Source organism: Pungitius pungitius, chromosome 19 (genome assembly GCF_949316345.1).
Source record: "Pungitius pungitius chromosome 19, fPunPun2.1, whole genome shotgun sequence".
NCBI lineage: Eukaryota > Metazoa > Chordata > Actinopteri > Perciformes > Gasterosteidae > Pungitius > Pungitius pungitius.
Window position 1 is genome coordinate 207,015 of NC_084918.1, and position 13,789 is coordinate 220,803.

The 13,789-nt window shown below is 47.6% G+C and overlaps 3 protein-coding genes across 5 annotated transcripts; 2 read left to right on the forward strand and 1 right to left on the reverse strand.

The window, feature by feature from the left end:
- The first annotated feature begins 131 nt into the window (after positions 1 to 131).
- On the forward strand, positions 132 to 3,585 carry LOC119198591 (guanine nucleotide-binding protein G(olf) subunit alpha-like). The gene is made up of 12 exons (XM_037455945.2): positions 132 to 281; positions 369 to 441; positions 593 to 647; positions 757 to 876; positions 1,302 to 1,399; positions 1,512 to 1,566; positions 1,642 to 1,715; positions 2,168 to 2,226; positions 2,296 to 2,416; positions 2,506 to 2,636; positions 2,732 to 2,799; positions 2,912 to 3,585. Exons 1-12 carry the CDS (start codon positions 146 to 148, stop codon positions 3,056 to 3,058), a joined length of 1,137 nt encoding a protein of 378 aa, XP_037311842.2. The 5' UTR covers positions 132 to 145; the 3' UTR covers positions 3,059 to 3,585.
- A 770-nt stretch (positions 3,586 to 4,355) lies between these two features.
- LOC119198817 (zinc finger and BTB domain-containing protein 14) lies at positions 4,356 to 8,721 on the forward strand. Of its 3 annotated transcripts, none has more exons than XM_037456344.2 (10): positions 4,356 to 4,521; positions 6,035 to 6,235; positions 6,389 to 6,559; positions 6,678 to 6,773; positions 6,985 to 7,128; positions 7,204 to 7,442; positions 7,547 to 7,632; positions 7,711 to 7,850; positions 7,938 to 8,033; positions 8,258 to 8,721. In XM_037456344.2, the coding sequence occupies exons 2-10, from the start codon at positions 6,047 to 6,049 to the stop codon at positions 8,396 to 8,398; spliced, it is 1,302 nt and encodes a 433-aa protein (XP_037312241.1). In that variant the 5' UTR covers positions 4,356 to 4,521; positions 6,035 to 6,046; the 3' UTR covers positions 8,399 to 8,721. The 3 variants fall into 3 exon arrangements, with proteins under 3 accessions (XP_037312241.1, XP_037312240.1, XP_037312242.1); XM_037456343.2 differs by lacking the exon at positions 4,356 to 4,521 and adding an exon at positions 4,564 to 5,884; XM_037456345.2 differs by lacking the exon at positions 4,356 to 4,521 and adding an exon at positions 4,564 to 5,241.
- Positions 8,722 to 8,852: 131 nt separating this feature from the next.
- arhgap28 (Rho GTPase activating protein 28) lies at positions 8,853 to 13,408 on the reverse strand. The gene is made up of 15 exons (XM_062559112.1): positions 13,350 to 13,408; positions 12,104 to 12,279; positions 11,814 to 12,031; positions 11,611 to 11,722; positions 11,092 to 11,318; positions 10,815 to 10,977; positions 10,515 to 10,606; positions 10,354 to 10,431; positions 10,132 to 10,285; positions 9,962 to 10,044; positions 9,674 to 9,886; positions 9,473 to 9,589; positions 9,263 to 9,390; positions 9,064 to 9,104; positions 8,853 to 8,987 (listed from the first exon to the last, which is right to left on the reverse strand). Exons 1-15 carry the CDS (start codon positions 13,373 to 13,375, stop codon positions 8,905 to 8,907), a joined length of 1,911 nt encoding a protein of 636 aa, XP_062415096.1. The 5' UTR covers positions 13,376 to 13,408; the 3' UTR covers positions 8,853 to 8,904.
- Between the last annotated feature and the right edge of the window lie 381 nt (positions 13,409 to 13,789).

Sequence of the window (13,789 nt, forward strand, 5' to 3'; positions counted from 1 at the left end):
TGTGGTGGGTCCAGTGGGTTACATACTGACCTGTGGTGGTTCCAATGGGTTACATACTGACATGTGGTGGTTCCAGTGGGTTACATACTGACCTGTGGTGGGTCCAGTGGGTTACATACTGACCTCTGTGGTGGTTCCAGTGGAGATGGGATGTCTGGGAGGGAAGACCGAGGAAGAACGGCTGGATGAAAAAGCAAAGAGAGAAGCCAACAAGAAGATCGAGAGACAACTTCAGAAAGAGAGACAAACTTACAAAGCTACACACAGACTACTACTGCTGGGTGAGATACTTACCTTTCAGTTCCTCACCAGTGTGTCCCACCTGTCCGCTTATGTGTCTCACATGTCCTTCTTACCTGTGTTTGTAGGAGCAGGAGAATCGGGCAAAAGCACCATTGTGAAACAGATGAGGATTCTTCATGTTGATGGTTTCAACGCTGAGTGAGTCTGAGTGAGAACTCCAACCTTTATTTTGAAATCTCACACCTGTCCCTCAGTACATCCCGTAGAGCGGATGATCTTTTGTGTAGTCGTATATTGTTGTATTTGGTTTTTCTGTTGTGTCCAAATGGACAATTATGTTGTTTCACAGAGAGAAGCAGCAGAAGGTCCAAGACATCAGGAAGAACGTGAAGGACGCCATCGTGGTACGTCACATGACTCACAGAGCCTCTGTGATTGGTCCACAGTTAAAGCTGTACTGTAGAGGCTCACATGTTTCTAGTGATTGTGCGTGTGTGTGTGTGTGCGTTTCAGACCATCGTGGCTGCCATGACCACGTTGACTCCTCCCATTCCTCTTGGTAACCCAGGCAATGAGTTCAGACTTGAATACGTCAAGAGCATCGCACCGCTGTCTGACTTTGAATACACAGAGGTACCACAAATGCACAAATGCACACGAGCTAAAGCTGCCAATGCTGCCAATGCTAAGGAACAGTCACATGGGCTAGAATTGGACCAATCAAACGTCTCTGTCTATTCTCAAAGTGTGAGCTGGATGAAGTCCGAGCGCCAGAAGACGGCTTGTTTGTTTCAATGATGTTAATGACATGATGTAACGAGTTGAGGTGGGACTGTGTGTGTGTGTGTGTGTGTGTGTGTGTGTCTCCTGAGGCCTCATTATCCAAACAATGTGTGTCTCTAGACACAAAGACGCATAACAAGCGTCTCCTCTGAAACTGCTTCAGCCGTTCTGTTTTCTCTGCTGCTGATTGGTCGACTCCCTCACCCTGCCGTCCAATCCGAGGACGCCTTACTTACCTGCAGCTTGTAACGCGTCATGTGACTTGTGTTTTTCAGGACTTCTTTGAACACACTCAGAAACTTTGGGAGGACGACGGCGTAAAAATGTGCTTTGAACGCGCCAACGAATATCAGCTGATTGACTGCGCTAAGTAGTAAGAAACATACATGCACAAATACACACACACACACTGACGGATACACACAGAGACATAAAGACACACACACACACGCAGATGCCTGAAAGTATAACTGTGTGTGTCGCAGCTTCCTAGACCGGCTGGACTCAGTTCGGAGGACGGACTACACCCCTAATGACCAGGTAACAAGCCGACCAATCAGCTGCGAGCATTCGGGAACACTCATTGCGCTGAAATGCCTTCTTCTTCTCTTGTAGGATTTGTTGCGCTGCAGAGTTTTGACTTCAGGGATTTTTGAGACCAGATTTCAGGTCGATAAGGTCAACTTCCAGTGAGTGTGCTAAGCCCCGCCCCCTCCAACCACCTGCACCAATCACTCTTCAGAACAAACCAACAACATGCACATGTTACGAATATGTTAAATACGCTGAATACTTTTCACTTTGTTCATTTTGGCATACCTTCTTCTGTTTATTTAAAGCCGTAAAGCTAAATACTGCAGCATAAAATATACACATTTACAACTTATTCAATTTCTACTAGTTTAGATAAAAATTTTAATTTGTATATTTGTTGTAAACATGTATAAAGACAGCAGCAGTGTTGTCATGTAACATATCCACACACCTGTCTGGACAGGTGGATTGGTTATGTGTGAGACAGGTGTATGAGTCATGTCTGTCACATGACCAACACACCTGTCTTTCACATGACCAAGACACCTGTCTGTCACTTGACCAAAATACCTGTCCGTCACCCGACTCACCCCCTTCTGTCCTTTAGCATGTTTGATGTAGGCGGACAGCGAGACGAACGCAGGAAGTGGATCCAGTGCTTCAATGGTGACAGTTACTAATTCACTCAAACAATGAGAGCTGTCTGTGGTTCTGATGACCTGTCTCACTGCTCAGATGTGACGGCCATCATCTTCGTGGCGGCAAGCAGCAGCTACAACATGGTGATTAGAGAGGACAACTCCACCAACCGGCTCAGAGAGTCTCTGGACCTCTTCAGGTCTATCTGGACCAATAGGTAGAGCAATACCACTGCTCTGATTGTCTCACGTTTACTGCTTTGGGATAGGCTGATGTAAACCCTCTCTGCTCTCTGATTGGCTGCAGGTTCCTGAAGACCATTTCCGTGATCTTGTTCCTGAACAAACAAGATGTTCTCGCTGACAAGATTCTCGCCGGAAAATCTAAACTGGAGGATTATTTCCCAGAATACAGCAACTACCAAGTATCTGCTGAAGGTACAAATATATGCAAACATATATATATATATATATATATACAGTATATGTATAAATATAAAAAACTCTTCTCCTGGTTGTGTGTGTGTTTCCAGCTGTTCCAGATGCGGATGAAGACCCTCAAGTGACCCGAGCCAAGTTCTTCATAAGAGACGAATTTCTGGTAAAAAAATGTCTGCATGGTCCCCGAGACCACATTCCGGGGTTCAGCACCTGGTACCTGTCTCTCTCACCCGTCTTTCTGTCTCTCCCTCTCTGACCCGTCTGACTCTCAGAGGATCAGCACAGCGAGCGGAGAAGGGAAACATTATTGTTATCCTCACTTCACCTGCGCCATCGACACTGAAAACATCCGCCGCGTCTTCAATGACTGCCGTGACATCATCCAGCGAATGCACCTGCGCCAGTACGAGCTGCTCTGATTGGCCACTGGGAGCTAAATGTATAGATATTGCTCTGCCGTTGTTTTGTTGATTCGTGATAATTGATTGTCGGGTCTGTGTAGAGGCATGACTGGTTCTTAGCTAGTTTGAAAATAAATAATTGACATCAATAGAATTATTATTCTTAGAAAATAAAGAAAAGCCTCATTAAAGGGATTTGAAAACTCACTAAGGAGATTTTGAAGGGCTTTAACTTTGATCTGTCGAATTTAGCAAATCTTTTGATCTAGCCTATTCCTGTTATGTGCTGAAACATGATTACTATGATACTATAAAATATTCACAACTTAAAACGACTGTTGAAATCAACATCCAACTATTCTGCATATTTCCTGTGATTACTAAATGTAACAGCTGATAAAAGCGTCACCATGGAAACAAACCCTGCTGTTCCCTCTCGGGTAAGCACATTAGCTCTGTTAGCTCTTTTAGCTGCTAGCTTTGTTCACAACAGTCGCCGTCACCATGGTGATAGAAAAATATATTTTACATTAAGCAACTTTAAACTTATCTTGAGAAAGCACAAAATCAAATCCCATATTTGCTTAAGATGCTTTTAGTACATATTTTATAAAAAATATTGGGGACCCAGTAGAATTATTAACAGAGTCAGGATGAGCAGCGGCAATTAGTTATAAATTACATGGTAGGTGACATTAAAATATTGGTCAACTGCTTTTGTCAGAAATGAACAATCACATACAATCTACACTTTTTATTTGCATAACCCCAAAATCACTAATTAGCCTCAGAGAGATTTGTAATCTGAACAGCTGACATCTCTGCCCTTGGACTCCCAGGAACAACCCACAAAATGTAATGGGAGAAAGAGAGAAACCAGTAGACACCAGGTGTTTTAAAATAAGTCTAAATGTTGATCTCCGGATGAAACCTGTTCTGTTCAAAACATTCAACTAATGAGCAGTCTCATTTCCCATCATGCATTTCTTCTTTGTGTTTGAACTAAATTGACCCGACAGGAAGGGATCTCTGGTGTCATAGCTAACTCATCATCGGTCATTTGTCTAATCTATACTTTAAATATGTGTTATTTAATGTTGATAATTATACATAATTTAAATGTAGTGATTAATTAGAAAATGTGTAATTATACACTACAACATTCATCTAATTATCAAATTGTGATTAATGTGATAATTATATATCGGTGAAAAAACTAAATAACTACATTCGTGCAACCGAGTTAAACTACAACATGGCGGCTTCTCACGCACTGCGCATGCGCGCGAGGCAGCAACCGGGCTCGCCCACGAAGGCGGTTTGGCGCGCTGCTGCGTGCCCCCGCATAGTGTGCGTGCTGGCGCAAAGCGCGGCCTTCCGCTCTGTGCTCGTCCTCATCGTCATCAACAAAAACAACAACAACAACCGGACAAAGTGGCTCCCGGTGCGCCCACCCCCCCCTCCGAGGACCCGCTGCGACGGTAAGTCCTCCTCTTGCTCCTCCTCGCGCCACTCCAGTACCGCGCGGAGGCTGCGCGCTCTCGAGTCCATGGCGCTCGAGCGCCCGGTCTCGTTCGTGTGGCCGAGGCCGCGGCGCCGATGCCCGCGTGCTTGCGAGTCAGTCCCGGGGACGGGCGGAGCGCGAGGGCCCGCGTGCAGGCTCGCGCTCCGCCGGTGACGTCGTCCGCAGATTTTAATGGAGAGCACCAGGACCGGATACACGCCATCTTGAGTGAAAAGCGAACGGCAGGCCGGTCGGTCCGCCTCTTCAACACGCGCGCGCCCTCTTACACACCGGGACGGACCGGTGATGAATCCCGTTAAACACCGTGGAGCTGAACGGTTCTGACGACGTGCTGCGGTGAAAGCGACACAACGTTAGGCTCGCAGCTGCTAGCCTCTTTAGCTTAGCACACTTAACCTCGGATTAAACGAACGGGAGTCGAGAGTAGAAACGGGAGTCGTTGTCCGGTCCCCGTCCCGGTTCGGACCCAGCCAAACAGGGGTTTACCGGTCAGAGTCGGTCGGTTCCAGCGCGTCGGGTCGGTTAGCTCGAAGCTAACAGCTAGCATGTCTGCCATCCAGACCGAGAGGTTCAGCCTGATGTATTGTGCACGCTCCAATGCGCGTGTCCGCGGTAGAAGAGGTACACGAACTAGTAGTGACAGTGAAGCTCTTCTTCCTCCTCCTCCTCTTCATCGGTAAGAGACTCATGAAACATGGAATAAATACAATAATGTATTTGTTGGACACGCAGGCACCAGTTTGCTGTTGGCATTTCTCTGTAAACATGCAGAGCTACAGGTCCAGGTACATTCCTGTGTGAAGGACCCCTCAGCTGCCCCCAGGGCCCCCACTTACCTATAACATGTCAGCCATCCAATAATTAATAAATAAATGAGGAGGGGGGTCCATTCACAGAGTCAGAAATGTTTATTAGCCACGTATGTTGGACATACGAGGAAATTGTCATGGTTTATGGTGCATACACAACAAAGGAGAATACAATTATTTTAACAATAGAATACAAAAGGATATAAAATATAGGGGATAGTGGACAAGCACCTTGAGGTGTTGGTCCTGGAGAGACGGCGGATTGCAGCCGATCACGCTCTGCAGAGCGGATGACACGCTGCAGCCTGCCCTTGTCCTTGGCTGTGGCTGCAGCGTACCACACGGTGATGGAGGAGCAGAGGATGGACTCCATGATGGCCGTGTAGAAGTGCACCGTCATCGTCATTAGCAGGTTGAATTCAGCTGCTTCAGGAAGAACATCCTCTGCTGAGCCTTCTTGGTGATGGAGCTGATGTTCAGCTCCTACTTGAGGTCCTGGGTGATGATTGGGTTTGTTTTATATCGATACTTTTAAAGTGGGCCCCACACGCATATAGAGTTTAGTCATTTTACTGACGAGTTAACCGTAAAAGGGGCCTGATAATCTAACCTGGTTACTATAACTAGGTATGTGATATCTAACCTGGTTTCTTTAACTAGTTCACTGTGCAGATGGCGGAGACGGTGAAGTACGTGGATGATGAGCATCGGAGCATCTTCCTGAAGCTGCTGAACGAGCAGCGCCTGGAAGGCGAACACTGTGACATCGCTGTGGTGGTCGAAGACGTCAAGTTCAGAGCTCACCGCTGTGTGCTCGCCGCCTGCTCCAACTACTTCAAAAAACTCTTCAAAAAACATGAGGTACAGTTCAAATATTTAACAACTCTTTAAAAAACACAAGGTACCAACCAAATACTAAAAACATGTAAAAACGTCGTCAAACTAAACATCTGTAGCCTAAAAGATGCAACCTCACTAAACTCAATCTGACTCACCTGTGTGACCTTGTTGCAGGTGGACAACTCCTCTGTGATTGAGATTGACTTCATTCGCTCTGACATCTTCGAGGAGGTGTTGAACTACATGTACACCGCAAAGATATCAGTGCAGAAAAGAGACGTCAACCTCATGATGTCTTCAGGACAGATACTTGGCATTCGCTTCCTCGACAAACTCTGCTCACAGGTAACCCTCACTAAAGTAACAGTCACTCAGGTAACAGTCACTCAGGTAACAGTCACTCAGGTAACAGTCACTCAGTTACTCAGTAAAGCTCCTCCTCTGTGTGATAATGTGTCCTTAGAAACGAGACCTGTCTTCCGAGGACAAAGACAAGTTCCCCTATGACATTGTGAAGATGGCGCTGCCCCCCGAGGCCCAGCTGGCCACTGATGCCGAGGTACTAATTATTGATCCATAATCAGAGAGATCCATCAAACCCGTCTGGAAGTAAATAGGAAGTAAACAAAGTTACGTTAACTGTAACTAAGATATTTTGTTGCATTAATCTCGGCCACATTAATCACATAGATTAACGCATTTATGTTGACATCCCTAAATAATATGTATAGTATATAGTATTATTATTGTGTGTTTGTGTGTGTGCGCAGGTGCTCGGGGAAAATGATGACACACCCACCCCGGATGACCTTGTTGGGGCGTCGGCCAATCAGGAGCTGGATAAGTCTCCCACTGCTGCGCTGCGTGTCCAGGAGGCCATCCTGAAGGAACTGACCAATGAGGACGTACAAAAGGTAAACAGTGGTGAAACAACCCACACAGCCTGAACACCAGTAACTAATGGCAACCTGATGTTGTGACTTCTCCAGGTAACCTGCTACGACCACGACGTTGACATGGAGGCGGAGCCTAAAGAGCTAGGGGCGGAGCACCACGCCACCCAGACCCTGACTTTTGCAGAAAGTATGGGGGAGGTGAAAGACGAGCAGCCGCCCGGCTGGTCCACGGCCACCACCGACATGAAGTTTGAGTACCTGCTGTACGGACACCGGGACCAACTCGCATGCCAGGTGTGTGGGAAGACCTTCCTGGACGAGAGCCGACTAAGGTACGTACTTCTCACCAGATCAGCTCACCTGTAGAGACCAGCTCACCTGTAGAGACCAGCTCACCTGTAGAGACCAGCTCACCTGAACACCTTTCTGTCTTCAGAAAACATGAGAAGCTTCATTCAGCAGATCGGCCATTTGCCTGTGAGATTTGCACCAAGGCTTTCACCACTCATGCTCACCTGAAAGGTAAAAACACACCTGATTGCACCAAGATGGAACACAATGGGACATTTTACAGATTAAGTTTGTTTCTCTATGTTTCAGAGCACCTGAAGATCCACACAGGCTTTAAGCCGTACAGATGTGACGTTTGTGGGAAATCGTTCATTCGAGCTCCAGACCTGAAGAAACACGAACGAGTTCACAGCAACGAGAGGCCTTTTGCCTGCCAGTTGTGTGAAAAGGTGAGCTCGCCTGACCGTATCTTACCTGTTGTTATTGAACAGCTGTCTGTCTGTCTCACCTGTTTCTTATCAAACACTCGTCTGCAGGCGTTTAAACACAAATCTCACCTGAAGGACCATGAGAGGAGACATCGAGGAGAGAAACCCTTCGTCTGTCCGTCCTGCAACAAGGCCTTCGCCAAGGTAATACTACTGATACTATTATACTAAAATTACTATAATACTACTACCATAATCGCACTGCTGATACTATGATACCTCTATAATACTACTGCAATAATATTACAAATTCTACAACTAAAATACAACTGCTACTTCTATGTTACCTCTATTACTGTAATATCACTAGTATTTTTACAAATATAATATTACTAGTAACACTACTGTGCTGCTTTCTGCTCCTTCAGGCCTCTGATCTGAAGCGACATGAGAACAACATGCACAGCGAGAGGAAGCAGATGAATCCACTGCAGAGCGACACGGAGACACTGCAGGCGGCTGCCATGGCTGCTGAGGAGCAACATCTGGACAGCATCGGCTGCTCCTAACATCTGGACTCATCAGCTGCCTGCTCCTAACATCTGGACAGGTGTTGCTGTATAAATATTTTTCTGGATCAGACTCTGAAGGTTCTGCGCTCGTTGAAGTCGTTTTGCCGCCGTGATCCGAGAGCCGGAACAGACGTCACGATGACACGTTAAGAACACGCTATGAACACGCTATGAACACGGACCCCTCCTCGGTGTTTCATTTGTTATTTGTAAATGTACAGGATCATTTTTCCGTCTGTACAGTAAACTGTTGATATATTGATTGTATAAAGTTTGTTGTTCTGTTCAGTTTCATGAGCAGATTGTTTTAAACTCCCCAATGTTTTATTTATTCATAATATTTCACCAGGTGCTTTCAAATCAACCAACACGGACCAGCTGCTCTTTGTTTTTAATATGAGCGCGTTTTTACAACATATCAATGAACAAAGGTTTCATCTGATGATTGACAGTGATGAATAAAAATACATATCAAATACAGAAGATAGAAATAAAAGTGCTCTTCAGGGTTTGATCAGCCAATCACAGCGAGGATTCACTCTGTAGACGTCCAATAGGAGGCAGTCAGGGTGGAGCCGCCGCTCACCTGAGACGGACAGGTCATCTCTAAATAAATCTGTGATGGTCAGTAATACGTTTATGTTTGTTATATTCAGACTTACAGATGTTTCCTCCGACTTCATACAGATGCTGAACAGAACTGCTGGTAGAGAAACACAATGATAAATGATGATCAGTTAAAGTGATCAGTTGACTGCACACCTGTCCGTCACCACAGGTGCCGCCCATTCATTTGTACTTTGTGATTCTTTTTTTGTATGTATTTAAACCAGTTTTCGGAGGTGTGTGTTTGGAAGTTACCTGTGGTCACACCCAAAGCGCGTGATGATGTCTTTGGCTCTCATCTGTTCATCCAGCTGTATTGCCATGGAAACCTTGGTGTGCAGGGGGGCTTGAACCCTGATCACACCTGCACACAGCTCTGTGATCTGTCACTCACAAAGACATCAGAAGAAGTTACTGATAAATGGCCACTTTCTGGTTGACTTGTCCCACCTGGTAACTGCTCACCTGGTTTCTGTCGTTCTTCCTCCTCAGCAGTCGTCTTTTTGCTTTAGTTAAGTCAAACTGTTTCTGATTGGATGCTTGGTTCATCTGTCTCACCTGAGAGAGCAGGAAGCTGGGGACCTTCCAAAGCAAACAGGAAGTGATGTCACGGACGGCTAACGGTGACGTCACTGAGGCTGTGAATGTGTGTGTCCTCTGACTCACGGTCCACAAAAGGTCCTGGTGTATGATCATCAGCCGGACCAGGTGAGCTCCGCCCACCGCCTCCTCCATCTCCTCCCGTTGCTTGGCGATGGAGCGCTTGTTGCCACGTGAGTAGGTGAACAGGTTTGGTGCCATTACCATGGAGACGTTCCACAGAGACATCCTGTTCTGGTCCTGATGAGAGACCACCTTGCGTAGAAAGGCCAGCAGAGCCTGCACCATGGAAACAAGCAGGTTTACCTGAGCTCACGAGGTACTTTACTGTACCTGAGTACTGAGAGAATTTACTCTGAGGGTTTCTCTGTTCTCTTCAGGAAGCAACAACGACAGCAGCTGAAGAGCCTGCACCTGGTGGACCACCGAGGACACACCTGGAGAGACACAACACACAATGTAGAGACACAACACACAGTGTAGAGACACACCAGATGACACGGTGTGTGTGTGTGTGTGTGTACCCAGCACAGAGCGGTAGGTGGACAGGTGTGTGTGTGTCAGCAGAGGCGTCGGCAACTCTCTGATGAAAAGCTTCAGCAGACCTGCAGCCTCCACCTGTCTCACTGCAGACCAGTCGAACTCTGCACAGCACCTGTCTAACTCTCCACGCAGGTACTGAGGAAACAGACAGACAGGTGTCATTGGGTCAAGTAGGACAATCACATGGTGTGTGTGGGGGTTACCTTCAGTCGAGCAGCTGATCCTGGAACTCTGAGAATCCCTTCAGTCTGCAGACCGGTCTGCTCTAAAGTACACAACAACTACACACACATATTTGTCTTTATGTACTATGGAGAAGTGCATCGTCCAAACAGACAGACAGGTGGACAGACAGTCTCTTGACCTTCTGGAAGACGACAGGAACTTTAACTTCTGGAAACTTCTTCTTGTCTTTTTCCAACAGCGAGTTGAGAGGAACAGCGAAGACGCCGCTATCTGAGGGACAGACAGGGACGGGATTTTAATGAATTATACTACTGCCACTATTATTAATACTGACCATAGTAATAGGAATACTGCTAGTACTGCAGTCAATCAAACCGGTCCTTTATAACAATAATGATACATTATTGTCTCTGACTTTTCATTGGTTTAAACGTCCACTTTGTGTCAAACCTAACTGTGATGTGAAAATGAAGCGCACCCCGGGTCTTTCGTCGTGGGGGGCGAGGCCGTTTGGTTTGTACCCCGAGAGCGAGCAGGAAGGTGGACAGCTCGATGTGGGAGATGAAGCCAAGGCGGGTGAGGTCACATGGTGACAGGTCCTCTGCCGAGACGAGGCCCTGAGAGGGTGCGACAGGTACAAACTACACACACACACACAAGGTTTAAGGTGTAAGGTCAAACATCTGGGTAGTTATGATAACGGTAGTAAAGACAGAAACTAGAAGCGTGTGTCAGAGGTCAGAGGTCAGACTCACCGGCACATCCCCACCATCGGTTCCATGGAAACGGAGACAGTCCCGACACGTCCCGCAGCTCCTGTGCTCGGCCACGCCCTCCGAGTACGGAGAGTCTCGCAGCAGCCAATCGGCTTGCCTCGACCAGCTGACAGAGAGCGGGTGTGTGCGTGTCGCAGTGTGCGTGTGTGTTGGGGTTGACGCGTGTTGTTGATCTTCAAAAACAAACGGAGGAAGAGTTGATCGAACTGAAAACACAAATAAACGCTTTTTTTATTTCTCCGTCCAGCCCTTTCAGAGCAACATTAGAACTGCCTTAAAGACAACTTGAACCTCATAATGGACCATTACAAACCTAAATGACAACTAGAACAACCCAGATTTACTTTAGAACCCACCAGAACCTGCGTAAAGAGTGAACTAGAACCACCTCGAAGGCTACTATGAAGCCTTAAATGACCATCACAAGCAGCTCTACAGGAACCACCTGAATTACATCAGGAACCTACAGAACCATCAGGACCTCTGATGGACAGGTACCTCTGTGAGTTTTTCGCCGGATGGTCTTGGTGGAGGTGTGGTACCGACTCGATGATGACTCGGCGCGGGGAGAGGGGGGGGGGGAGCATCTTTGTGCTGGTTCATCGTCGGGCTGCAACAGTGTGAGAGAAAACATACATGTTCTCATGTTGTATGTTCATATCTTCATGTCCATTAGTGTAAGTGATGTTTCTATCGGGCACCTCGGTGAAGACGTCTCGGACGTCTCTAATTGGCTGCCGGTTTCTGGTCTTCAGCGTCTGGTTGTAGTTGTCCAGCCTCCTCCTCACCGTGGCGGCTTGTTGTCGCGTCAACGTGGACAGCAGCACCTCGGCGGGCGCTGGCACCTCCTCCGACAAAGAGGAGGTGACCAGGGAGGATAGCCCCGCCTCCATCAGCCACGCCTCCTCCAGCTCCACCTCTGCAGGCAAAGACAGACGAGCGAGAGTCCGACAGGAAGACAATGTCTCACTCTGCCTTTGCTTTAACTCACCGTCTATACTCTTCTGCTCCTCATCCTCCTCTTCTTCTCCCTCTTCATCAATCTCCTCATCAATGCTACGCACCTCTCTCCAGAATGTTTCCATGTTGACACGGCGGAGGTCAGAGGTCATGGTTGGAGGGAGATGAGGGGCAGCGGAGGAGGTGGTAGGTGGAGAGGACAACATCCTGCAGAAACACACCAAGCAAATAGATCCTGTCCACCAATCAGTGCTAATTGATCCTGCCAGCCAATCAGGATCCATAGACCCTGGAATCCAGAGTTGACCAATGGGCCGATCGCCGGTCGACGTGGGAAAAAGAATTTTGTCGGGTCACCACGCGCACGCGGTCCAGCGCAGGAGCTAACGGAGAACTTGGTAGAGCTAATTAGCGAATCCTTGCTAACTGACACATTTAATGTGCTGTGCTGAGTCATCGAGTGACGCTTCCTCCTTCTGGAGTTTTACGGTGTGAAGCTGTTGTTACTTCTGCTACTCATTGTTATTATTATTATGGGGGGGGGGGGGCAGAGGGGTGGATAGCTCCCAAGCCCCAAAAAGTGTGAACACCTCTGCTGGACAGCCAATGAGGTCCCATCAATCCTGTCAGCCAATCAGAAACGTTGTGGTTGTGGTTGTTGAGGGACCAAGTTGAGCTGATATTAAATATTGATACTGTGTCTTCCAGTGTATTGATCCGTGGCCATTAGGGAGGGGGGCCGGCGGGGGAACCTAATGGTTCCGGTTCCATGGGGAGGAGTGAGTGGGGTACGCTGGTTGCTCCAGTGGGTCCATTAGGAGGAAATGGACAGTGTCAGACAATCAGAGATAAGTGTCTTCACTCAAGTCCTCAGCAGTAACCCGAGCTGGTTATTCCTCTAAAACCCTCCGAGACAAACACACACTCAAACTTTCAACCAGTCCGTATGGAGTCCAGATGTTCTGTTGGTGGATCTGGGGCTGGACCCAGGTCCGGTTCTAATCCGGTTCACTAGATCACAGTCTTGAGTCTGATGAATCCCTTAGAGGTTCTGATCTGTCCTCATTACAACAACAAATGTTCAGGGAATGTTTTGAAACTAATGAGATTTTAGAAAAGAATAACGGATGGATTTATTCATTATATATATATACATACATGATATAAATATATATATAAATATATATAAAATCATGTATGTATATCTATTATACAACACATCATCTGTTAATATCTGTGATCCGTGAACAATGAAGATTTAAAGAGAAGAAACTCACCTCCGATCGGTCCGCTCACTGCTCATCTGTGAGGAGAGGGGGGTGGCAGATGGGAGGGGCTAAAGATAGAGGGGGGCAGATGGGAGGGGCTAAAGATAGAGGGGGGCAGATGGGAGGGGCTAAGGAGAGAGGGGAGTGGATGGGAGGGGCTAAGGAGAGAGGGGGGTGCATGGGAGGGGCTAAGGAGAGAGGGGGGTGGATGGGAGGGGCTAAGGAGAGAGGGGGGTGGATGGGAGGGGCTAAGGAGAGAGGGGGGTGGATGGGAGGGGCTAAGGAGAGAAGGGGGTGGATGGGAGGGGCTAAGGAGAGAGGGGGTGGATGGGAGGGGCTAAGGAGAGAGGGGGGTGGATGGGAGGGGCTAAGGAGAGAGGAGGGTGGATGGGAGGGGCTAAGGAGAGAGGGGGGTGGATGGGAGGGGCTAAGGAGAGAGCGAGAGTTCT